Source organism: Coloeus monedula (assembly GCF_965178545.1).
Source record: "Coloeus monedula genome assembly, chromosome: 10".
Taxonomy (NCBI): domain Eukaryota; kingdom Metazoa; phylum Chordata; class Aves; order Passeriformes; family Corvidae; genus Coloeus; species Coloeus monedula.
This window is the reverse complement of record NC_138790.1, coordinates 7,141,534-7,167,176: the sequence shown is the minus strand read 5'-3', so window position 1 is coordinate 7,167,176 and position 25,643 is coordinate 7,141,534. Positions and strand designations below refer to the sequence as shown.

At 41.4% G+C, this 25,643-nt stretch overlaps 1 protein-coding gene across 1 annotated transcript in view; it reads left to right on the top strand.

Annotated features, from left to right (window-relative positions):
• The window catches only part of SPSB4 (splA/ryanodine receptor domain and SOCS box containing 4), a 79,937-nt gene that overhangs the window by 10,296 nt on the left and 43,998 nt on the right, over positions 1–25,643 (top strand). The window contains exon 2 of the mRNA XM_082288331.1: positions 12,026–12,882. Within this exon, the coding sequence (XP_082144457.1) occupies positions 12,189–12,882 (694 nt within the window). The 5' untranslated portion in view covers positions 12,026–12,188. The remainder of the gene's footprint in view (positions 1–12,025; positions 12,883–25,643) is intronic.

Here is a 25,643-nt window from a genome sequence, read left to right as displayed (position 1 = left end):
GTGTCCTGTGGTTCCTGAGCAAGGGAATTGCTCTCAGGAACCACTTTGGAATTTCCTAATTGTATCACTCGTGTCCCAGCCAGGTAACTTGGTGCATTCTCTTTTCTACCCAATGTTTTATCTTCACAGCATGTGTCATTAGACAGGGAATAGGGACAGGGATGTTAAGTAGGAAGTCAGATGGTAGCACAGAGTTCTTGTCCATCTGTTTGCTTTCCTTGAAGACATCCCCTCCTGTTCCAGTAAGAATGGTGGTTATGTTGCAGTAGCCTGTATTTTTTAGAGCACAGAAAAGTGGCCTCAGCTGGAACCTATTTTGTGTATCCTACAGATCCTGATGGTACTGGGGAACCCACCCATCAGTAACTACTGCAGCACAAGCAGGATTGACGGCTGAGTATTGTGGCAGCTGGAGCTCTCTGAGGCTCAGCTCTTGTGTTTACAGCTGCTGGCCCAACAAATTGTTGTTTTCCAAATTGTAAGTCATTCATTCTGGTCCTGGCTTGCAGTTTTTTGTATAAGTATTTCTGCAGCATCAGAAGTTGCAGTGTCTTATATAGATTGCCATTAAATCAATGCAGTAATTTCAGAAATTTAGATCTGTGTTTACAGGTGGGACTTTTTTTCTTAAGAGAATTTCAGAGAGGAGCCTGACACTACATCTCCTTTTTCTGCTCCCCTTGGTTTTAGTGTGTTAATCAGATGATGATGTACTTTGGTAATTGCTCATGAGTCTGCTACATAATGAAAGGGGAGGGTTGAGTGTGCTTCCATGATGCTTCTCTTTCTAGCAGGTGCCAGGTGGGGAGGTAAATAACAGGGTGCTAAAAAATGGATAAAATTTTAAGCCGAATGTGGCTTCCCAGTATGAAGGAAACTGACAATGGGATATACAGGAAAAGGAGGGGAAGAGATGAAAAGGAAACGGAAACTAGAAAGACTGGGCTTGTAACAAAAAGCCCTTTGCCACAGATGTGATGAAGATATGTTGGGCAGTTGAAAATACTTTTGTTTTCCATTCCCTCCTTCACTGTGGAGGAAGATCTCTGTTCATGAGAGAAGTTCTTCAGGTAGTTAGAAGTGTTAATAGACCTCTGGGTTTTAATGCCTCTTTGAACTTCCATACTGTGTAAGTTACTTTCTGCAAACTTGCCTCAATTTTTGATCTCTTGACTGTAAATTGTAACAGAGTTCATGCTAAAAATGAAAATGCACAACTGCTCTTGATCCCATGATTCTTGTAGAGATTTCTGTGTCTGCACAGCGCTTCAGCGAAAAATATGTCAGTTTATCTGTTCAAAGAATGGTTGGAATTTAAACTGCCTTTGATTTCCAGTATCCTTAGATACTTTTTTCCTTAACCTGTAGGCCAAAAGTCTTGCTTTCCTCCTCTGAAGCTATTAGTAGCATTTGTGCAGTATCCCACATGGTTTTACATTCAACAGTGGTGTGGTTTGTATGTGACTTCCAAGTCTTTTGCAGCAGTAAATGATTGTTTGAGAAATGCAAGTTTGCATTTAGGCTCAAGTGAACATCTTGGTTAGTTGTCAAATGATTCTGGAAGGATCTTTGTATAAACTTACTTCATTTTATGCTACTTGTGCTGCTCTTGAGGATGTAGTAAACAAAAACAAGTTTAGCTCTGATGAAGTTGAAAAAAGAGTAATTTTCCTAGTATTCATTCAGGAATGCAGGCCGTACTGAGTGTGTTACAGTTTTTACAACTCAGTGGGAAGATGACTGGTTTTCCTGGAGTTAGTCCTTTACTTTTAAAGATATTTCTAAATGTTACTTTTATTCTTTATCATGATGGAAATCAAGATGATCTGTATATGCCAATGCAATCTAGGGTTTTGTTTTTCCCAGAATTGAAAACTCTGAGCACTTTTTTTTTAATATATTACACCTGTTGCTGGAGCTTAGCTCGTAATTACTGATGGGCTTTCTCTTTGTCTAAAGTACAGCTGATCCAAATTTAGACTGAGCACATTTTTCTCCAGGGCAGAACAGGTCCCTGCCTGAGTTATTGGAGAATCAGAGTCTGGCAGATTTAGATCATATCTGGAAGATTGTCTGCAATCATATCAAATATGGGGGGTTTGTGCAAAGATTAATTGGAATATGCTCTTTTTAAATTTTTAATACAGCTTTTGCAGGACTTCCAGAATGTGATGCTACTTACTTTATTTCAACAGCAGTACACCTAAAGATTAAGTGCTAGTATATTTTTAGTCCCATCAAAACTTGCATCCTGGTACAGTTTTCTTCCAAATAACTTTGAATCTTTTTTCCCCCCTTTTCATCCAATGCATTAAAGAAGGAAATATAGTTATTAGTTAATTGTTACAAATAAATTGCTGCTTAAAAAAAATTCCCTGCAGAAGACTGCTTAGCAGGGTGAACTAGGGTGTAAAGTTATTTTGAGAAATACAGACCTTGTGTTTGAGCTTATAGATCAGTCTGTGTTGAGAGTTGTCCTGTAGGCTGGCACAAAGCTGATTTATTTTTATCCATACCTCTATTAGGAAGTCTAGTGTGGGTTTTTTAAAGTACTTTCCTGTAGTCAAAAATACCTGGAATTGTTGGCTCTTGTAACATGAAATTCTTTGAGGATGTACGTTGTTAGGTCAGTAGTAGAGAGATGTCAATGCTACTCCAAGCAGCACCTTCTTTCACCATGGCTTTTCCTCGTTGGAGGCCCTCTGTGATTTTAACACTGCCAAGTCTGGGATAGTTTTTCTCTACAGAACAGTATTAATTTGAAAAAGCGGCATTTCTGCTTTAATCTGGCTCTAGGGCAATGAAAGAGCCAGAAGCTGTACCTGACAAATTTGGTGGCCACCTACGGTGACATTTTGGCATTGGTGGATCAGGAAAAAGGAGCTGGCGTAATCTACCTGGATTTATGCAAAGCATCTGACACTGTCCCACAGGACATCTTTGTTTATAAACTGGAGAGACGTGATTTTGATAAATGGATCACTCGGTGGATAAGGAGTTGGCTAGAGCAGGATGCCCAGAGATTTTTGTGGCTGCCCCGTCTCTGGAAGTGTTCAAGGCCAGGTTGGATGGGGCTTTGAACAACCTGGTCTAAGGACAGATGTCCCTGAACCATGGCAGGGGCGTTTGAACTAAATCATAGAATCACAGAATATCCTGATTTGGAGGGGACCCATCAGGATCATCGAGCCCAACTCCAACAGGACACCCCAAGAGTCACACCCTGTGTCTGAGAGCGTTGTCCAAATGCTTCTTGAACAGGCCTGGAGCTGTGACCCCTTCCCTGGGGAGCCTTTTCAGTGCCCAGCCACCCTCTGGGTGGAAAACCTGTTCTTAATATCCAGCCTAAACCTCCCCTTACTCAGCTTTATGCTGTTAACCCGAGTCCTGATGATCTTTAAAGGCCCTTCCAAACCAAGCCATTCTGTGGTTCACCACTGTGGGACCCATTCTGGGTTCTCACCAAGGTGTCCTTTGTGTCTTCAGGAGTCAGATTCTTTACAAGGGGACATAACCGTCTGTAAATTTTTAACTCCTTAAAACCCTGTGCCTTTTTTTTCCCCCAGCCTCTTCTGTATTACCAAGTGCCCTATTTCCTCAATTAATAGCAAACAGACACAAAAATACTACTTGGTAAAATGGGAAAGCTTTTATGAGTATGAGGAAAATCAATTTTGTTGCTTAGAGCTTAGATGGTTTGTTTCTATTATATTACTTTCCCCATCATCCCCATTTGTCTGTGCAATTGTTCTCTACTGACAGATGGGCTTTAGCAGTGGCTGGTTTTTGAAACAGACAAAATTCATTGCTGTCGTTTAAAAAATGTGGGGTTTTGAGAAAACATTTATTTGTTTATCAGGAAGTAGTTTTGTCTTTTTGTCAGCACTCCAAAGAAACTTGATTTGTTGCCTCACCTGGGAAATACAGAATCATCTGTGCAATCTGATTTTGTCATGATTCTTCCTTAACATATGTAAAGTGTGTTTACTTAATCTCTGTCCTTTAAAAGAAGGAACTGTGGGACTAATGAAGCATTGCTTCCTGGTTTTGTGTCTTCTGGCTGACTTGACATGAAATCTTCAGGTCACTTTGCCTGCAGTTACAGCTTTGATGTGAGCTCATTCTCTTCAGGGTTTCTTGGCAAGATGTGGCCTTGCAGCCCAGCCTGGTGTTCCATGTGCTCACTTCCAGGATGTCTATCCTGTCCTGTAGGAACAGTTATCCTTGAGCCTGCTGCTGCTCTGTCAGATTGGGCTGAGGGTGGCTATTGACTGAAGTAGCTGAGGGGAAAGGGTTAGGAGGGATGCAGATGGTGTGATTGTGCAAGTCTATTTTCCTATTAAACAAAAGAATACGCTTTTGTTCAGGATCAAACTTGTTCTCATGCATTCATCTCCTGCATGTTTGTGCAAGAACAATGGCTGGGTTCCCTCCAGCCTTGCCCTCCCTTTCACACTGTGCAGCCCTGAGTGAGGGGAAGTGGGTTTGACCCCCATGTCTGTTTATGTCCACCCGTGGTTTGTCCAAGACAGCCTTTTGAGGCATCTCTTCAACATCAGTCTGTTCGGTTCACTGCAGGGGGAGGAATATCTTCCGCTCTTGTCTGCTGTATTTGGCTGGAGGCATGGTATCTTTGTGTCACTGGAGTTTTGCAGCACTGCTGGAAGTATTAAAGTAATCCAGGTCACATCAGGAACTGCCTCTTATGGGCTGCTTCAGCTGAGCAGAAGGTATTGTCTGTACAGTGCTGCTTCAATCCAGATGGGAATTGAACAAAGACTTGGATGCAAAAGAAGATGACAAAAGTATCCTGGTCATTCCAGAAGCATTGCAAATTTTAAGCTGTTAGTGAATGTCTTTTTATAAATGATACAGAGGTGAGGCCCTAGAATCATCCACTGCAAAATGTACAGACAGGCACTGAGAGAACGGAGCCATCTCTTGTGGAGTCTGGCAGATCTACAGCAGCCTTGTGATGCCGTGGATGCCTGCAGAGCTACTACTAGTGAGTGTTCCTCCTTATCCCCATCCTCACCATGGTACTGCCCCTAGAAAACCAATTGCAGGCCAAGGTTCCCTCATGATGTACGAAGGCGTGCCAAGCTTGGAAGACATTGACACAATCAAAGACTGAAGCTTGAGCTGAGGGGCCAAATTTTCTCTCCAATGTGCTATTACAGTTTCTGCAGTTGCATTAAAGTTCTGGTGAATGATTCTGTCAAGCCAGAGGAGCTCTCATCTGTCTGATTGTCACTTTCTACCATCTGCAAGCCTTTCCTCAGTCTGCTCAGGGATCAGCTCTGGCATGTGCCCTGGGATTTGCAACTGGCTAGACTGAGGAATGATGCTTTCCAGGAGTATTTCTCTCATTTATGGCTTTTTAACTTATTTCATTTTAAAGGCTGACTGGCTCCACTACACATTACAGCAAAAGGAACTGCAGTGAAAGAAAGGCAGTGGGAATGTATTCGGCGATGTTTTGAGGCCATCACGTAATGGATATTCCAATTTTGAAGCTGTAGGGCTACTGATCCTCTACAAAGCCATAGAGGTAAAATGTAACATGAATTGTCTAAAAACAAAAGGGTTAGGCTGGTGAAAAGTAGTAATGACTGAGTAATTGCAATATCAAAACTTAATTGTTCTTTGGGCTTTAAATCTCACGTGTGTGATACCTATTGGTATTACTTACTTGGTGAAGCAGGGTGAGTAGAAATGTAAAATGGCAAATGATCCTGTAAAATGCAAAGGCAAGCTGAAAACAATTTTCAATTTAGCATTAGGCCTTCTTTGTGTGTTAATTTGCTGTTTTACTATAACCCTGACACTTGAATATTAAAAATGGTCACATCAGCTGTTTGGCAAGTCAGGAAGGTATTCACTGTGACAGAAGGGTGGCTGAAGGGTGAAAGATGAATGATTTTGTGCCCAAAGAGAGAGGAAGATACAAGCAGAAGCTCATGCCTTTGCTGAATTCAGACATGAAGTTCAGCTGTGCCCCTTAGGGCAGCTTGAAGTGACTATGGAAATTTGCTCCATGGTTTGGGCTGCTGCCTAAATAGATGGTTCTGCCTTTGAGCTTTTAATTTTTTTTCCCTCCCTCTCTCTTTCCTTCCTTTCGCCAGAGCAAGCATTTACATAACTGCCTGATATTCCAGATCAGAGGGCTTATCCACCTGAAAATAACCTGGCAAAATAAAACACTAGATTTTACTTGCTTTAGTTTTCTGAGGCAGACCTTTTTCAAGGCCATTTGAATGCAGGTGGCTGAAGGCAAAAGGGAAGAATGACTAGGAAGGGTTGGTAGAAAGGAGGTAGCAGCTTGAACACTTGCACCCTTATGGTAATTGTGGGATCACATGGGATCCTGTTAAATACCTTGGAAAGAAAAGTGCTGTTTTCTTTCAGGAACTTTAGACTGAAATATTGCTAGTTTTAAAAGTACTTGCTTAGTACAAGAAAGCAATTTTTGTTATAATCTGTTACTATATTTATTTTTCAAACTGTGTTGCTGTATTCTGAGAAGGGATTATGCAGAACTGTTTACAGACTTGAAAGTATTTTCAGTCTTTCATGTTTCTTCAGGATAGAAATGTCTACATTTAAAACCAACTTTCATCATGAGAGGGGAGAATTCCAGAAACACATGCAGAGAGAGGAAGGCTAAAACCAACCCAAAACCTCAAGTCAGCTCAGTTCCAGAGTACAGTAGATGGAAGTATTTAAAAATATACATTCCACTGTATTCATTGCTACTCAGGATTCTTTCTGCATTCTTTGTCATATGACTAAACTGCTTCTAAGTCGGGTGGTACAGATGGTGTGGTATTTCAGATTATTCTAATTCCAAGCAGCTAAATGCACAGTCTTTTTTTAATAACAAGCTTATCCTGAATTTTGAAACAATTACATTTTTTTAACATTACAGAACAAGTTACTCTTTATGGAGGAATGTCCTTGGGATTTTCAGGATTTGCATTCCTTTCAGGAATCGAAGAAATCATGACTTATTGCTGCATTGTTCATCCCACATATTAAATGTCATTTGCTAAGTGTGCAAGCAGCTTAAAATTTTGTCTGTAGCGCAGGATAGCTTAGAATAGCCAAGCATTTTTGTCTGGTTGCTTTGTTACTTCATATTCCCAGTTTGACAAAGGAAGCCAACACTGTTGATATATTGCCCATTTTGAACAATGTTGGATACCAGCATCTATAGTTGAATCCAAGCTAGCCAGCCTTTTTAAGGTGCCAAAAATGTGTTTAACTCATTGTCACCCTCAAAACTGTGTTGTCATGGTTATGTAGCTGTTTGCACACTGGGAACAAAGTTGATAGACACTGGGCCTTGTGCCTTCACATTGTCTGGGTGGGGGTAAAAGTCCTTGTCCTTGAACATATAAACCCTTTTCATTGATCTGCCCAGCACAGCATATCATGTTTTTTTCTTCTTCCTATTCCTTCTATGGGGACTTTGGGGCTGGAGTTAGATTCAGTGTTCAAACACTGAGGGTATCTGTTCTGTTCAAGCATCTGGGGAACGAACAGTTTTGGTGCCCACAGAGGAGTGGCCTTGGTTCAGAGCCTCCTGCTGCCTCTCTTGGCATTCAGGAGTCTTGCTGGCTGGCAACAAAGCCCACGTTGGCAGGGGAGGTGGCACTGAGGTCTGGCTGAAGAAGAAAAAAAAAGAATGAGAACTGCTCTGTAGACATTGGAAATGCTGTTGGATAGAGGCATCTCCTTCCCTGTTTTTTGTGATAGCCACTGTCACTGGTCAGTGTCATTAGCTGGGGCTCACCTGCTGCTTCTCACTCTTTGGCTAAGTGTTGGTTTAGCAGGATTAACCTGAGCCCCCTAGCATCTTCCTAATGTAGCTTTGAATTTCGTTTTATGTGGTTCATTTCTCATGCGTGTTTGCCAAGCCTCCTGCTGTCTAGTTTGTGATCCGGAGGGAAATATAACTATGAATGCTGAAAGCTGACTTTGCAGAAGGCATGTTTCTTTTATCAGAGTTATGTTCTACTGATGCCAACGTACCAAACTGTTAAAAAATGCACCCTACTTAATTACAGCAAAGTGATGTCCCAGCAAGCCTTTCTCTGGTAAGTGTAATTTGTGGTTTTATTGTGAATAAGTTCCCTAAATATTTTAGCAGTCTGAATGAAGACACTGCTAAGTGACATTGACACACTTTTCCTGTTTGGAGTTGTATTGTTCCTGTACAGTACATTTAGTCTAATCATTGTAGCCTGACAAAGTTTGGCATGAATGGGAAGCTGTGAGACAGAAATTATTTAGGTTGCAAAAGCTAACAGTCTTCTCAATCAGAGATTTCCAGGTGCTGATTATTTTCCACTAAATATCTTTTATCGCAGGGATAACTGGTGAAATTTAGTGTTAGTCACTAAACCAGTGTAATGGAGAGGTCATACATTAAGCCAGTAACTCCTGTAGTGGTTAGAAATTACTGGAAGAGCAAAGATTTGGGAAAACCTTCAAAGCAAAACTTTACAGTGGAAATTCAGGTCTTTCTATTTCTGAATATTCATGTGTCTGGTGAGAAGATTTAGGCAAGGAAATCGAAGTTTCTCTAAGAGGTGTAAGATTGCAAAAAGTCACAGGAGTCGAATGACACTGTGCTTTGACAAGTTTTTGTTAACTCAGGAGACGGTAAGAAGGTTTTACAACCAAATATTTCTGTAAATGGGTTGAACACTAATGAGTCTGACAGGAAAAATCTTCCGTCCCTAACCCACAGCTTTTGCTAGTGTTGTGTGGTGTATCCATCCAGTGCTGCAGACGGGAAGCCAGTCTGGGGTACCTCTGCCAGATGAATTGTTTGTCACTCCCCTTCCCTCTGGGGGAGTGTGCTCGGCTTTCCCAGGAGCTGCTGGGGTGGGGAGAAGCTGCCTGCAGATCCCCGTAGTAGTGGGGCAGGTATGACTTTGCTGAGGCTTCTGCGCTGCAAGTGTGTGACCTGTGGAAGTAGGGAGGGGATGTTTGATGGTGGAGATAGGCTGAGCCCTGGTGAGCTGTGTCCCTCCAGCAGCAGCTGCTGATGGGGTGGAGGGCAAAGTGATGCTTCCCTGCTGTTCCGTGCCTCGGCTGTGTCTCTGCCATCTGCTTGGTGTAAAAGGACAGGATACAGGCAAGGCAGTAGATGATCTGGCCTTTGAGACACATTGCTCCTGCAAGCACCCAAGGGGACTGTTGTGAGCTGCCAGGAGGAGTTTGTGGATGAGTTGCTCCCCGTGGAGCTCACATTGCTGCTGCCTGGCTTGGGAGGCAGGGCTACTCCTCACGTAAAGTCTTCCTGTCAGCTACTACTCAGCTCCAGCAACCAGAGCTGTCTAACTGTAAGATTTTTCCACTGTTGTTTCAGCCTATATCCATACAAAGCTATTTGGCAAAATATTCCATTATTTAATTAATTTATGTGGTAATGTTCATGTGTGAGGAAAAACCTAATATTGTAAGATAGAGTTTCAAATCAAAGTACTTACCGAGGGCATCCCAGAGTACAGGCAGGGTTGTGTGTGTATCAAGTTACTCATAATGGTGCATTTTACTCCTCCGAATTACTGATCTATCTATTAGAAGCCTGTTTATGTTACAGTTTGGGGCACATGAGGAAGAATGTCTTTGGCTTGCCAAGTGAGTCAATTCAGTGTTTATAATTTCTTGGTGATTTGCCAGGTAAACATCTGTGCCAAGTTTAGTTTCTCATGTGATCAGGAAGTGATACAGCGGGATGCACTGAGGACTTCCCCGGCTGTTTCCCCTCAGCACCCTGACAGGAATGTGGTAAAGTAGAACTTTTCAAAGGCATGTAGAGCTAAATCCTATACAGGAATCACTGACATTCCCCTTGAAAATCTGATGTTTTCCCTTTTCATTTCCTTTCAAGCTCAAGTAATCACCTTTTTAAAAGGAACTACCCAGGCCCTGAGCATGTGTCCTCCTATGAAAGTTTGCTTACAAGATTTACTCCTGTTGCTTCCCTGTGTGTGTATTAGTGTCATTATTTAATTTCTCGTGGGATTATTGGTGTGGAATAAAGTCCTGAACTTGCTTTGCTGGGCCAAATTGGCATTGTAGCTTTGAAACAACCCACGAGTGCTTCTGCACTACTGGAAATGGGAAGCATCAACTTAAATGTAATTGCTGTTTAAAGCTTTGGATTCCTTTTGCATGGTTTGGAAAGGAGTAAGGGGGATCATTCAAGTTGATTTCATGTGGAGAGCTCCTGTGAATTGTGAGTCTTCCTGCAAATGTGACATGAGAGGATTGGATACCTATGTATATTTTTTTTCTTTTCAAAGATTAAAATTAGGTGCAACGAGTTGGTTCTTCCACATTGAGGTGTGGGCATATACCCTTGTGGGACCAGTCACCAGAAAATATTTTCATGTAGTAACTTAACTGTCATATGGTTTTAAAAATTCAATTTTTTACTTTTTTTCTTCTTTTTTTTTTTTTTTGAAAGAAGGCTTTCACATAACATAGATGTGGTTTAATTTCTGTGTTTAATATGTACAGAAAATACTTTACATGGTATTTGCCATTGGAAATAATATGAGGACTTCATTCACTTCTCAAATTCGGTTGGATGGTAAACTTTACAGGGTTTTTTTCCCTAAACTTTTTTGTTTCCTTCTATTGTGATTGCATGTCTCTTATCTTCTTTCAGACATCTTTGGAATGGGATAGTATGTTTGGAGTAGAAGTTCTTTAAAAGGAAGAACATGGACTTGACTTACCAAGTGAAGTCTTGCAGGATGTTTTTTGCAAGAACATTTCTGCCCATCTGCTGTTTGGTATTTTATGACAACCCCCTGTCACCTGGGCTCTTCAGCCTCTTGAGAGTGTGGAGATTTTTTGCTTCTTGAAACACTTCATCATTCTGTCAGTAAATAAACAGAGTGGGTCTACTCGGCTGTATTTGAGCATTCCTGGACTTGGCACTGATTTTGCTAGAAGACAGAAGTATGTCTGGTGCTGCAGATACTCTGTTTGATCCCATGTCAATCCCCTATTTGAGTTTTTAGGACTTTGTCTTCATCTTTATTCCTTTAGTACTTTTAGAAGTTCTTGATTTACCTCTGCTCTCTGCCTGAGCTCTAAAACGCGACTAAATCTAGATTATCCAGGTTTTTCCTGGTGCTTCTTTACCATGTTCATCTGTGGAAGCAGAGAAATAATACAATTCAAAATCATGTATTCCCCTTAATGTGTCTTAATGTGTTCTAGGTCAGCTGAATACTGAAATACGGGAGCTGTGGATTAATTAGCCTGCTGTCCATTAGCAGGAGGAACATCCCCAGCTGCACTAGCTGCCCATTAGAAATGTCTGCCGAAGAACTGAAACTGCCATTCTTTATTTGTCCTTCCATGGCTCCTCTTCCTCAATCCCTCTCTTTTTTTTTTAGCTTCTTTAAAAAAAACCAAAACTAAATCTTGATGAATTTATGATGGTTTTCTCCTTTTATTTAATGCCAGGATAAGTTTAAAAGGAAACATTTGCATTTTGCAGCCATTTGCTGTTGGCTGCATTTGTTTTAATGAGGGCAGAGAAGCTGAAGTCTCTGTCACCAGGGCCCAGGGCAGAGCACATCTGGAAGTAAAAGGAGATTCTGACCTAGTGCATGTCTGAGACTGAACCAAAAGCACAAGTGAAAGTGAAGCTACTGCTGCACATAAAGTTTATCACTGTTGCTGGGGAACAGCGTCCGCCTGCTTTGGGCCCGCTGTGAACTTGGCCAGACAAAATAGGTGGAAGGGCAGAAGGTGGGGAATGTCTGCATCCTATTATGAATTGGAGGAAATGACTGTCTGCGCTCCGTGCGCTGGTGGGCTCCACATCCTGCTGGCAGCCTGGTTAGTGCTGCAGGACACTTCACAAGGAGGAGTGAATTTAGCTCTGGTGTTTAAAATAGCTCCTAGGGATGAGAAGAAGCACTTCAAAAATATGCTGTGGGTTTTCTGTTGGCTTTCTTAAACTAACTGGAAACTTTCTGCTTTCTTTCAGGAGCATTTTTTACTCTGGAAACATTGCTGCTAAAAAGCTCCAAACAGGAGGAGTAAATCCAGTCGGCTTGTCAGGTCACTGGCTCAGTGTAACGGTGCTTTCATGAGGTGACGTTGGGCCAAAGTCAACTTTTCTTTCTCCTTTGTAAACCTGCAGCCAAGCAATGGGCCAGAAAATCTCAGGGAGCATAAAGTCTGTGGATGTGAGGGAGCCCCCTTATAGACCTGTGAAACGAGAGCTGAGAGGCCCGGATTTTTGCAAGCCCGCACGCCTGGACATGCTGCTGGATATGCCCCCTGCCAAGCTGGAGGTCCAGTACAAACACGCTTGGAATAACGAAGATCGCTCTTTAAATATATTTGTAAAGGAAGACGATAAACTGACTTTTCACAGACACCCGGTGGCCCAAAGCACAGATTGCATCCGGGGCAAGGTGGGCTACACACGAGGCCTGCACGTGTGGCAGATCCACTGGCCCACGAGGCAGCGGGGGACTCACGCCGTGGTGGGCGTCTCCACAGCCGAGGCGCCGCTGCACTCGGTGGGATACACGTCCTTGGTTGGTAGCAATACTGAATCCTGGGGCTGGGATCTGGGGCGCAACAAACTCTACCACAACTGTAAAAACCAGCCCGGGGTCACATACCCTGTCTTTTTGGAACCAGATGAGTCTTTTGTACTCCCAGACTCCTTACTGGTGGTTTTGGATATGGATGAAGGGACGCTTAGCTTCATGGTCGATGGACAGTATCTTGGAGTGGCCTTCAGGGGACTAAAAGGGAAAAAACTTTACCCCATAGTCAGTGCAGTTTGGGGGCACTGTGAAATTACAATGAGATACATCAATGGACTTGACCGTAAGTGTTACTGCATTTCTTCATTACCCTCTCAACTTTTCTTTTTCTTTCTCCTTTTGCTGTGGACAGTGTGCAGGAGGGAGCAGACTGTTCAACTGTGAGGAGACTGCACCCCATACTTACTGCCCACAATGAATATATCTCTGTTGTGTCTTATAATGATGGTATGGATTGTATCAAAATACCTTCCTTTTTGGCAGGCACAGAGGCAAGAATTCCATGTCCAAAGAAACTGAACAGGCTGAGAAAAAGATACTGAGAAACTTCCTGGGTATATTTAACAGTAAAACTCTTGTTTACTGGAGGATATGTTTTAAATCTGTGGTTTCCAAATAGGATTTGCGGATCCTGTAAAAATTTCCTGAAGTAGTGGAAACTCTTACATGGTGTGCATAAACATACTTGAACACAGGCCAGACAAGTTCTTTCTATAGTTGCCTTCTCAGGACCCTCAGAAGCAGCTGTGGATCCCCAAGAATCTGGAAACTGAGGTCAAATACTGCTTTCAGCAGTTTTTCTGAAAGAGAGCTCTGTTCCTTAGTTCACTTCAGAAGGTACTCTCTCAGGGTATAGTCCAGAAATCCAGTGTTTGGGATAAGCATGAGCTATTTCTGATCTAACAGGGTAATACCTAATGAAACTGTTACATAATGAGGAGCAGCATGTTGCTGCTGTGACCTCCAAGCAGTGGCCCAGCAGAAGGTGAGTTGCAGAAGTGGGTCCTGTCCTGTTTTCCATGCCCAGGAAGGCATGGGCTCTGCCAGGTCTGTGCCCAATTCACTTGAGGCCAGCCCTTCGCCGTCAGCTTCTCAGCTGCTGGAAGCTAGGGGATAAAAGGATGGGCAAGGTAGCAGGTGGAACTTGGTTCTTGTTTAAAACTGTGTTATCTGAGGTGTTGTAGGAGCTACAAATATAAATATATAGAAACAAGTAGATGGCAGGGCAACATTTTCATGTTATTTTGGGCTCTTTGAATGGAACTTAGTCTTTTAAGAAGACAGTAAGAGCAAGTGTTCAACACTGGCCTTTAAATTAGTAATTTCTAAAAGATTTCACTATTCTTTTCCATTAGGATGGAGTGGTCTACATTTTTTTCTGTCAAAAATTAATTATCTTCTCATTAACCTTACATCTGACATCCCAAGTAGAAACATAATTAAATAGTTCAACCCTGCTTAAGATTACGTTTTCCTAAACATCTGTAATAAGCTCTGGGGGGAAAGACTTTTTATCCACAGAAGCTGTGCAGGTTTTACAGCTAGATGCTAAATGGCAGCTTCCCAAGTGCTTTCATACAGGGGAATATCCGAGTATCTTAAGTATTTTGCAATTACTTAGTCGTTGCAGAATGATGTGCTGACAGTCTTTTTTTGGATTGTAGGGGAGAGAGACTTTGCAAACTGAGTATTTGTTTGTGAAAGCAGTTTTTGTAATACTGGGAATATCTGCCAAACTAAGCAAAGTACAGCTCAGCTTGGTCCACCAAGTCCACACAAGGAATTGTTCTGAATTCCTTTTGTAGCTTTCACAGGGCTGCTCAAGGGAGCTCTAGAAGGATGAAAACACAGGAGGAGGATGTGAATGAGTTCGGTAGAAATCATAAAATAAAAGGGACTAAATGGAGAAGGATAGCTGTGGTCTGTGAGATGTCAGAGAGAAAAATTCCTATCCGGTTTCTCGTGGGATAATTTCGCTGGAAGAGGCAGGATAGCTTCCTAAACTATCCCTGAGAAAGTCAAAGTCTCTATTTTTTTTAAGCACGTGAACCCGTGGATAAAAGCAAACTTGTGAACTAAACTTTTATGTAGGCCTGAGTGTTAATCTGATCATGTGAAGAGGAAGTTTAAAGCCTCTTCGCCGTGGGGCAGTTTGACATCCTGGATTCACATAATTTGCTATCACGTGTTTGCTGATCCATTACTGTCCTACAACAAAAACAGCATTCAAGAAACCAAATGAGCTTGTTTAGCTGGTGCTCCAAAGCAAACACTGTTTCTTTTCTGCTAAAGGTGTTTCTATATAGCTAGCCCATGTGCAACCGTGCAAGCTTGGCTGTGGCACTCTTCATGTTTGCTCTCATTGCACTTTTGATTGCAGGTTTTTATAATTGCTTGTTCTTGTGAAAATCAGAGCAGGTATTGAAGGACAGTTGTGTTCACGAATGTAAATACATTGGAACATACATGTATGTGGGGTGTTGTTATTTTTTGGTTCTTTTCTAATCTTACCAATTAGCTCTTTTTTTCTTTTTTTTCCCTAATACTTTTTTTCCCCCTTCTATTCCCTGAAAGTATCTCCTGCAGCTTTTAGTAGATCTGGCCATAGTAACTTAGCTGGTTTTGCAGCTGCTGTCAAGCAGTGCCTCGTAACTTGCTATTCAGTGATTGATTGTTGCTGCTCAGAATGCAAACCACAGCTTGTGATGGTTGTTTGTGTGGTGTCCTACAGAGCAAACGGAGACCTCCACGGCAGGGATTTCTAGTGTTTTCAATACTTGCTGCTTAAATTGAAGACCTCTGAATACTTTAAAGGCCCATGTATTTCAGTTGCTTGGCAAAGAATGAAAAGCTTGCAGGAATGGAAGAGTGAAAGGCTCAGATGATGGGCTTTCATGCAGCTGCAATGAACTTAACATACGTCACAGATGATGCAGGCTTCCAAGTGTGTTAATTACTGCAGAGATGGCAGATTCACAGGAGGATAAGGCTGCAGGTCAAAGATCAAGGACCCGTGTGCCCTCTGGGCTCTGGATATTGCTCCTAGAATAATGCTGTAATTAAAATCAGTTGTACTTCTTCCAGCTGCATCTGATACCCACAGTATTCTGCTTCAGAAACTACTTTGAACATCACATGATGATGATCTGTGACTTTTCACAAGACTTTTTTTCCCTTTTTTTTTTGAGAGACTTGGAGTTGCAAATATTTTCAGGATTTGGGAGGAAAGGCAGAGGGACAGGATGGAGAGTGCTCATAGTAAGTACATTGAGTTCTTCCCAGCACAAACTCTTTGATCAAATGCTATCAGTACTTACCACACTGATGTTTGCCCAGTTCCTAGGCTGGACAGAATTTTACATCAGCCTTCTGACTTACTGCCTATTGCAATAATTAGAAACCTCAAATAACATAAAAGCAGTAGATGTTACTTTTCAGATCAGGGTATGTGTTTGTGTACAAAAAGCTGGTCTATTTATATCTGGTGTCTGATGAGGAGTCCTGGAGACTATTTATAGACTGGAACAGAGAAATAGCAAAACACGTCTGTGTAAATGTACATTGCAGATCATGAACTGATCCATTAGTGTTTAAACAAAGCTTTGGGAGGACAATCAATATAACTGTGCTGTGATGGAAAACTTGGTCATTGAGTAGGTAAACTGAACTCATTGCAGTTCTTGCACTAAACCTCCCACAGTCCTTACTCAATTCTGAAAATAATTGTTGAGCTCAGGAAGCTGGAAGCATTTGTCTCAGAAGAGAAGACTTTACTTCCAAGTATGATTTATGAAAAACATTTGTCTATACCCATTTGTGTTTTAACCTGCAGATCCTTCTTGCAGGATCTGGCCCTCACCAGCAAGGGTCCCTGGGCTCTGTGTCAGCAGTTACTGAGCACTGCCATGCAACAGATCCCCTGCTTTTAATATCTCTGTTTACATCCCCAAAGGAAACAGAAGTATTATTCGATGCATATTCTTTGAATTTACCGACCATGAAGGAATAGGTGAACTAAAGATCATCCGAACAGAAATTTTGGCTCCTGTTTTTGTGTGCCAGTAGCCTGCTCGCTCTGCCTGCCAGTTGGTTCAGTTCAGGGAGTTACGAGCCAGTGCATGCTCCTGTGTAGAGGCCCAGGAGCAGTAGTTCATGTTCCTGGATTCTGGGTTGCCTGGGGAAAGGGTGATGGTCCCTTGGGCTCCTGCCTCTCTTGGCTGCTGGGGTGCTTGCAGCCCACCAGGGAGGAGCTGGGGGTGGTTGTGTACTTCAGGTGTGGGGAGGGAGGAGGGGGTTCAGTGCATGTCCTCTCTGTTAGCTCATACAGCTACAGAACTTCTGGCATGTGGGGTGAGTTCAAACCTTTGGCTCTCAGCTGTTAAGACCACAGTGTAACCCCTGAAACTCTTTCAGACCTGAGGCTCTGTGTGTTTTGCATTTTGAATGAAGGGTGGTGCTTCTAAGCTAAAATAGCAATTTTGGAGCTATGCACAACTTCTTTCCTCTTTCCTACTGTTCTCAGTTTATTTTCATTTGCATTAGTCTAACACACCACAATTGCTAATTATAAGCATACACTCTTCCCCTTGGAGGCCTTTTTGCCATAAAGAAATCTAAGTCAAAATTGCGGCATTATTAACTGCCAGGAGAAATCCGTAATCTCTCATCAGACTGGGTTTTCCCCCCACATGGTTTTCAATTAAAATTTTTAAATGGATTTGGTTTTTTGTTTATCTAAACTTGTTTTATGCTATTTATATAATACATTACTCAGGAGACTGCAGTGGGAATAATGTACTCTGAAAATCTGGTATTGCTAAACCTTAAAAAGGATTTTCCCTACAGACATGTAGTCAGAGGATGAAGCAGCAGCAATTAAGCAGCCAATGCTGTGAAGAAGCAATCTTTAACGTTTGAGATAATTTAACAGGAAACAGCATTTCAAGCTTCAAGAGTCTGATAACTATTGTTGGGGGTTTTTTGTCTTCTTCTATGTGCACCCCCCATCTCTGGCTTAAGTGTGTTTTTTGTCCTTTAATCTTAATTTGTTGACACTTTCTAATTAATTCTCAGCCTTTTCCCAGCAGGTTGAAATCACTTTATTGTCACTAGAATATGCCACTCTGCTAAGTGGCTTTTCACCCCAGCCACCTCCTGCCCCTTCTTGGTGATCTCTGCATTACATCTCTCTCCCAGATACTCTTCATTTATTCAGTCCCCATTTCTTTCTTTCCTTCCCCAGCTGAGTTTCCCTTGTTTTCTGTTACCACACTAAGCAATAATAAATTCCTACCTATCTTTTTTTTTTCTTGTCCCCAACTTCGGGTAGTGCATTTTTGTTACTGATAACTAGAAGATCAGATGCAGTATCACTCTTCCAGAGAAGGACATTTCAGATTTAAATGTGTGACTTTAACTGTAATGATGAATGGCATTTGTTTTATATAAGTTTGTCCTGTTAATACCTCCAGTGACAGAGCCTCCTCAGACAATCTAAGGCACATATCAGCTTTACAGATAGCAGGTTTGTTGGTTTGGGGTTTTTTTGTGAGGGTTTTTTTTTTTTTTCCCCTCATTACAGTCTTGTCTACTTTGTTTATCAGCAAGGAATCCAGTTATCATTGGCCTAGCACATAAGAAGGTGCTGGGATACTTTATTTCAAGGTCAGTAGTTCCCAAGGCTAAGAACAGGCATCAGTAGTCCACAGCTGGGTTGTGGTTTCTTTGCATCCTGACATACCTGTGCTTTATCTTCCTTCTTTGGTTCATAAAGGTGCCATGGCAACTGCCAAATCTACAGTTTTAAGGAAAAAGTGCCTGATCATGTTTCCACTGATTTCCCATGTATCATGTTTTTAAGAAATAAGAACCTTGAAGAGCAGTGACTCTACCTCTGTTCTCAAAATTGATGTGGACAAGTTACACTGTGAATATTGTACTTACTACACTGAAATAGCAGCTTGGTAGCATTGCTTAATTCTTTTATGAATTTGCTTGAGCTATGATGCTGGAACTGCTCAGCAATATGAACTGGTTATCACAGGTTCATATTAGAAGTGGAAATTTGTAAAGGATTATTATTTTTGAATTTTTCTCTATCTGTCTTGCTTTTGGGGATTTTAGACTAGAAATCCAAGTTTCAGGGCAAATAGTGATGCTTCTGTTATTCAGTGAAATATTTATTTTATTGCCAAATATGCACGCTTTTTAAATTAAGACTGTTTTCATACATGTTTCCTCATAAGTTATATTTCTCCTTAAGATACTCCTTTTTTTTTGTCTCTCTAGCCATGGAAGTTTCTACCCTTCCGTAATCATAAGCTCTTTTCGCAGATGGCCTCTTTCTCTTAAATCCAGTATAGCTTCTTTGCTTGGAGAGGCAGTTAAACAACCTGATTTCTAGTTTGAGCTCAGAGAAATTTACACTCTGAAAAAGAATGTGTTGTGGTGAGTGGCAATTCCTATACCAGTCTTCGTATTATGGCAAAATCCATTTTATATGGTAAACTGACAGGCAGTGGGTCCAAAATGAGCATGTCCAGAGATGCTGCTTTATTCTGCAGGTGGTTCCACTGAAAGCAGTGCTGGTGCTCCCTGTGTACAGGAGAATAAAGCTAGCAGTAAAACTGTGTGGAAATAATGCTGAGGCTGTGCAGTCAAGCACCTGGAAGCTGGCAAATGGCATAATGGGTTTTGCTTTTTTGCTGCTGTCAATCTGAGCTGGGCAGCCTTATCCCACTTGGTCAAGATAGTTTCACTCTGCTAAAAGGTGCTAGGTTCAGCTGTAAGTCATCCTTTTGTACTCACTTTTTCCTTGACTCTTTTCTCCCCAGTCCTGTGTGTCCATGAGTTGGTGTATTCTGTAGTTTTCCCTGGAGAGCCAGAGTGGAAACCCCCAGAGCACGCCAGTCCCTGTGTTCTCAGGTTCAGGTTTGTGTTACCCTTTGAAGATAGCAGTGGAAAAGCCCTGCTAGCAGGACGGCACTGGATCAAAGCTCCCCCTCATCTGCTTTGGTTTGGCAATATACCTTCAGTCTTTCACTTCAAACTACTTTGGGCTGGGACTGATGATCAAATCTGTCTTCAGGTCTGTTATCAAACCTGATTTTTGCTGAAAACCTCCAACACTAGAAGTGTGAGATGGAGCATTTCAGTCTTCAGTGCTGGAACTCAGGGTTGAGGCAGAGGAGATGTTATGCTTGAAGTTATTGACAGAATTGAACTTCATGTACAAGTACTGAGAGAATGTTTTCAGTTGATTAAATGTTAGTTGGTGATGAAATACAGAAGATAAAATGATGACACTACAAAGAGAGTTTCTGTTGGTAATTTCCAGTGTAACCTCAGATCAGTTAGTGAAAGCTATACCTGTATTTTCCATGGTCATGCTTAAGAGAACACAAATTTCATTTTCATACATGTGTCAAACTTGTATCATGAGTAACAATATAAGAGTATATCTCTGCTTTCTCTGAACATTTCTTTCTGAAAGTAATAAACTTCAGATGTGGGATGTCTTTAAGCTGGGTTGGCTTTTTTTTCCAAGAAAAGTTTCTTATTAGCTCTGTCTCTGCCAATTTCTTATCACTGGTTGGCCAAACAAATTGTCTTCTTCCAGAGAAGTGATTTGTATGAAACCAAAATGTATTATGACCAAAGTAGGTAACATTAAAAAAGGATAACTTTTGTTTGAGAATTTTATTTCTCACAACAGACACTTGAATTTTTACGACATGCTGTGTCCCCATTGGAAATGGGAATTCCATTTCTGCATGTGTTGGTTTGGACACAACATTTAAAAGCGTGGTGTTCCTGCTTTTCAATAAAAAGTAACTATAAAAGTTAATAATATTCTTGTGTGTGCCACACATCTGCATGTCTATTCACTGTGCCACTGAATGGGCCACAAAGCTTTGAGACACCATCTTGAAGCTAAAAAAAAATCTGTTTCCTCCTCCCTCTGGTTTCAGCAAGCCTGACAGCTACAGTTTATTTGAGCAAGACAAAATGATTAATTTCTTTTAGATTTTGGTACTTTTCATCATTTCTTGTAGTGTTTACCTTTCATATTTTGGTGCTCTCTTAAGCATAGAGGCTGTAATTGCTCTCAAAAATACGTTCCTCTGTCCATCAGAACAGAATGTGGGGTTATACTAATGCCGTGTTCACATGTTCAATACTGAAATGCTTTGTGCTTCTGAAAACTCCTCATTTTCAAGTGATTTGTATTACGTAAAATACGCTATCTGGAGAGGCTTTTAAAAGATCTTTATGAAAGTTAAAATAATTTTTAAAGGATTAGGATCTTGGTTTGTTTAGAACCTGGTGCTCAAACAAGTGCAACCCAGCAGCGTGTTTGGGGTTTGTGTACTGTCAGCAACAGCTTCTCTTCCAGCCTCACTTTTTGAGCTTTTATATTCTTTGCAGTGTTAACTGCCACCCTGCTGAATTAGCTCATGCACTTAAAATTTTGTAATATTTTGACACTGGTGATGTCAAAGGCTGCCACTTCTCATTAAACAGGCAGTGTTGGGGTAAGTGACTTGGGTTAGGTTGGCGTGGAAATGTGTGCCTTGGCTCCTGAAGAAATACCAGTTAATTTCTTGGTTCGTACTTGAGTTTCACTGCACTGGAAGGTCTCCTCATCACATGTGTGGACTCACTCTATCTTTGTTGTTTTAACTGAAGCAATTGCTTTAATGTGCTGTGTTGTAGCCATGACTCCAGCCCTGTTCCATGCATGCTCGCCATATGTGTAAACAGTTTGCTGATTTTAGTGGTATGACCTGATGGCCTCTGCTTGTATAAACAAATGAAGGCCAAAGTTCAGAGAGATCAGAAGGGAAACTTTAAACATCCTGCAAAATCTGCAGTCCATTAAGTCTACGTTAGTATTTGGTTACAGCCAATCCTTTCGTACTTCTGAGTAATTTGTTCATGGCACGTTTGGGAAAGGAGGGATGGCTTCACCTGGGGCTTGGACTTACACTGAGAAATCAGCTTCAGTGGTATTTTCTTGACTTGGGAAGGCAATGCTCACACATGCTTCACTTTTCATTTAGATTGTGATTTGGAAGTTAAAGTTGTGGGGACCTTGGCCAAAGGGCTGTAGTGTGCAAAGGATGTATGATATCATGAAGGACCTGTGACCCACAGGCAACAGAATGAAATGTGTGGCAAGGGAGGAGGAAGAGCAAGAGCTAAAGTGAGAAGTGCCAGCAAGATCTAGGAAGATGTACTTGGAAGAGCAAATGTGAAGAAGGCTCTAGTGCTTAAAAGGAAGAGAGAAAGCAGACAAGTCTGGAAAGAGGGTTAAAGGAAAAAGATGCTGAGATTTTGACAGAAGGAAATAAGCCTTGATGTAGTAAGCCAAGTAGCACATGGAAAAGAAGGGTCAGGACTATCCAATCTCCTGAATGACCAGACATCCCTCCTGTACTTTCTTTACTTTCATCACCAGTTTTTCTGGCAGGAGTGCAGGAGCTCTGATTCCAACCCCCAGCTGCATGGTAGGGAGTGAAAATTCACCTGGCTCCTCCTGGTGTTAAGCACAGCTATGCTGAGCTTTCCTGGCCACTGCTTGTAACTGCTTGTTTTTGTAAGTCAGACTAAGAGCCTGTGTAATTCAAACAACCTGACACATGTTCCCTGTGTTTTTAGTATGAACTTTGCAGGAATCACTGTGATGCTATTGGTATCTCCCAGGATTTTTTGTCATTCATGTCTTTACAAATGGAGTTTTCAATTTGAGTAGAAATGAGTGAACTGTTAATACTTCTGGATCTGAGAGGCTGAATTAATGCTGCATATTTTTGAGTGACATAATCTTAATTTCTGATAGACTTTTATAAGTTCTTAAAATTTTTTTCCTCAGTTTTCTGAACTTACTGTAAATTTAAATCTGTTACTTCTACATAATAGATCTTGTGTCCTCTAAAATATTTTGCTGAACTTCCAGGTATTACTGATCATCAGGAATATGTTCAAGGCATTTTATAATTTCATTTCAAGAATAAAGCAGAAACTAAATCATCTGTGATGTAAATGTTTTCAGAGTCCTGCATGTAACTTGATGTACTTGAAGTACTGGAGTTCCAACCTTCTAGCGTCATCCCCAGCAGCATTTCTGATAAGAAACTCTGATAATAATTCTGAAATGCAATTAGGTTAACTGGGCAGCATCTGTATGCAAGCAACAACTTCCCGAGAATGCAATTTTTCTTTTTTCCTAAATCACTTATGCAGAGGAAGTTCCAGACTTCCTCTGGCCCATTTTTCCCCCAGCACCTTTAATACATAATGCATACATAGGCTATAATCTTCAAGTGTTCATGAAAATAGGTTTGTCTTTAAAACAGAACAGAACTGGAACAAACCAGGATGGTTTGGACTTCGTATCGAAGTGGGTGATGCTTTCAAGCAGCTTCCCTGGCCACAGAGCAGCAGTTCTGTGCTTCTTCTTACCCACGTGCTGCTGCTGTGGCTCGTGATGCCCCAGCTCCAGGCTGGGGTAAATGTCAGGTGCTGCACATGAGTCATTAGTGGTGACGGCTCTGCAGAGAAGGAGCTGAAGGAGGAATTGGCCAGGAATTGACTGCTTCCAGAAAAACGAGCTTGGGGAGGGGTGTCTGTGCATGAGAGGCCTCTCTGGCAGTGTTTGGCTGCTTTCATTAGAGGCTCTCTATTAGAGGGGGAAGCAGCCCATCCTCCTGTGCTGCTTTGGGAGCAAGAGCAGCATTACCCTGTTGTGGTGGATGGGTTTCTCAGCAACCCACAGGAAAGTGCTGGTCAACAAATCCCACGGCTCCCAGGAACTTCTCATCAGCTGGAACTACCATCTGCTTTCTGTTCCCCAGATTTCTGTGCTGATATAAACTTCCTTAAAATGGCAATACAAAGAAGCATTTTGTGTGTGAAATGTGAGCGTAAAATCGAAGGGTCACTTTGACCATGGTACACTAAATCACTTATTCCCCATTATTGTGAATTACTGTAATTTTGATTTAACAGAAATTCACACTAAGTTCTCATTTGCTTTATAAGACACCTTAACAAGTTATTGCAGTAGGCATCTTATGTTAAATAGGGAAACGATTTGCTTTCCTAGGTAGAAAATAAGAAAACATTTTGTAGAATTTCTTGTTTTCCCCTTGCTGACAATTCCTTGCAATAACAAATGTCCTAGTTTGCTATTTTCCCTGTTGTATGCTTACCTACCCTTATAAGCAGGATAAGCTGTAGCCCCAAAACCCCATCAGTTAGCATCTTCTGGTTATGTTCTCTGTATACAATTGCCTTTGCAGTGGTAATATTTAAAAGAGAGATTAGGCTTTTAAACTAGAGCTTTTGGCTAACTCTGCATAATTAGTTTTTGAAGTAGTGCATGAAAGGAGGTGTTTGGTAGGATCTGTTCTTGGAGCAGGGGAAAATGAAAATCCAGTGTTCTCTCTTCTTGAGAAGTTGCTCAGTACTAAGAAAAGAAGAAAACCCCATTTACATAACCAATACAAGAACACACGTTGAGTGTAAAAAAACTTTGTTTTTCAGGCTTTTAGGATTAAGATTTTGGGCCAAAAAGGCAGATGGTAAATCCATTTCCCAATGCTAATCTTACAGTAATGTTCTGATCCTCTGTGGAGCTCAGCACGGCCGTGTACTTCTCTGAAATGCTCTGGCTGCTGGGAAGTGGTATCTCCTTGTGCAAGGAAGTCTTCTCTGCTTTAGATGGAGATGGAGAAGTGTCTCCTTTTTGTGAGCAGGTGGACAATACTGTTTCTCTAGTTTCTCTGCAGGGAGTACGATAAAATGTTTTTTCAGGAGTTGGGGAAGAAGAGTGCTTTGGTGTCCTTCTCTGAGTGGACAGCTGTAAATTGTCTCTTACTCATTCTTTCCTTTCTTTAATCTGCAAATGATACTGTCTCTGTTCACACAGGGGCTCTGTTCAGCTGATTCTGCCAGTTGTTTTGCAAAAACAGTATTTTAAAATAGTCTTTTGAGATAAAATGTGAGAAATGACCTTTGAAGAAATTAGGGTAAACCAAGTGAGTCGTACAAATGCAATTGTGCAAAGCTGTCTAGGTGTCTTGAACACAACTAGATTTTACTTGATCCCCTGAATAAACCCTAGAATTCTTGTGTTTTTAAAAAAGAACAATATTCTTTGACTGTCAAGAAGTCACTAGTTTCATTTAATGTGGAAAATCATGATAAAGCTGATTCAATTGTAGAGCTCTCCTTTGACCTTGCAGAATAAGAAGCAGACAAAGATGGATTTTCGGGTGGTAGATGGGGGAGGTACTGACTAAAGGCCCTTCTGGATCTTCTTGCTGCCAGTGCTTAGAAAGACCCGATCTGCTTCTGTTTCTCTGTCCGAGTTAGTTGCAGTCACAGGAGTTTTTAGGGGCTCTCTGGCTTGGTTTGACAGCTTTTTACTGTGTTCTACCTAGAGTGCAGTAAATGGGTAAGCAGAGAGAGCCTTTTCACGGAAGGGCTGATGTTCTGTATTACACAGCACTTCCAAAGAATGAAGTGTTCTGGATTAAGCAGGACTAGACCTGTAATTTTTCAGATCTTTATCTGTTTTTTAGGTAATAACTTGCACATTTTGGTGCATTATAATTTTACAAATAAGCTTCTGCAGACAGAGCCAAACTATTCATGTCTCAAATGGGCCATCCAAGATGAATGATATGTATATTTCATCTATATCTATCTATCTATCTATATATATGTATCTCATTCTTATCCCTTGTAGGGCCTTTCTTGAAATTCTCATAGAACTCATTCAGCTATTTTTGGAAAGGTGAAACCAAATCCTTTATTAAACATGTAATTGTGTGGTGCAGACAGCAGGCTCCAAAGATGTTACTACTCTTTTTGCCAGGTAATTGTAGCAGGGAATTCAGTGCCTCCTGGGGCACTTCTGCCAGCGGTCTCCAGTCATTTCCCGCCTCTCAGGGAAAACAATGAGCAGTAAATGATTTCTGGTTTTAATTAGGCTGACAAGGATGTGCCCTGAAGTACATTAGAAGACGCAGTCATTAA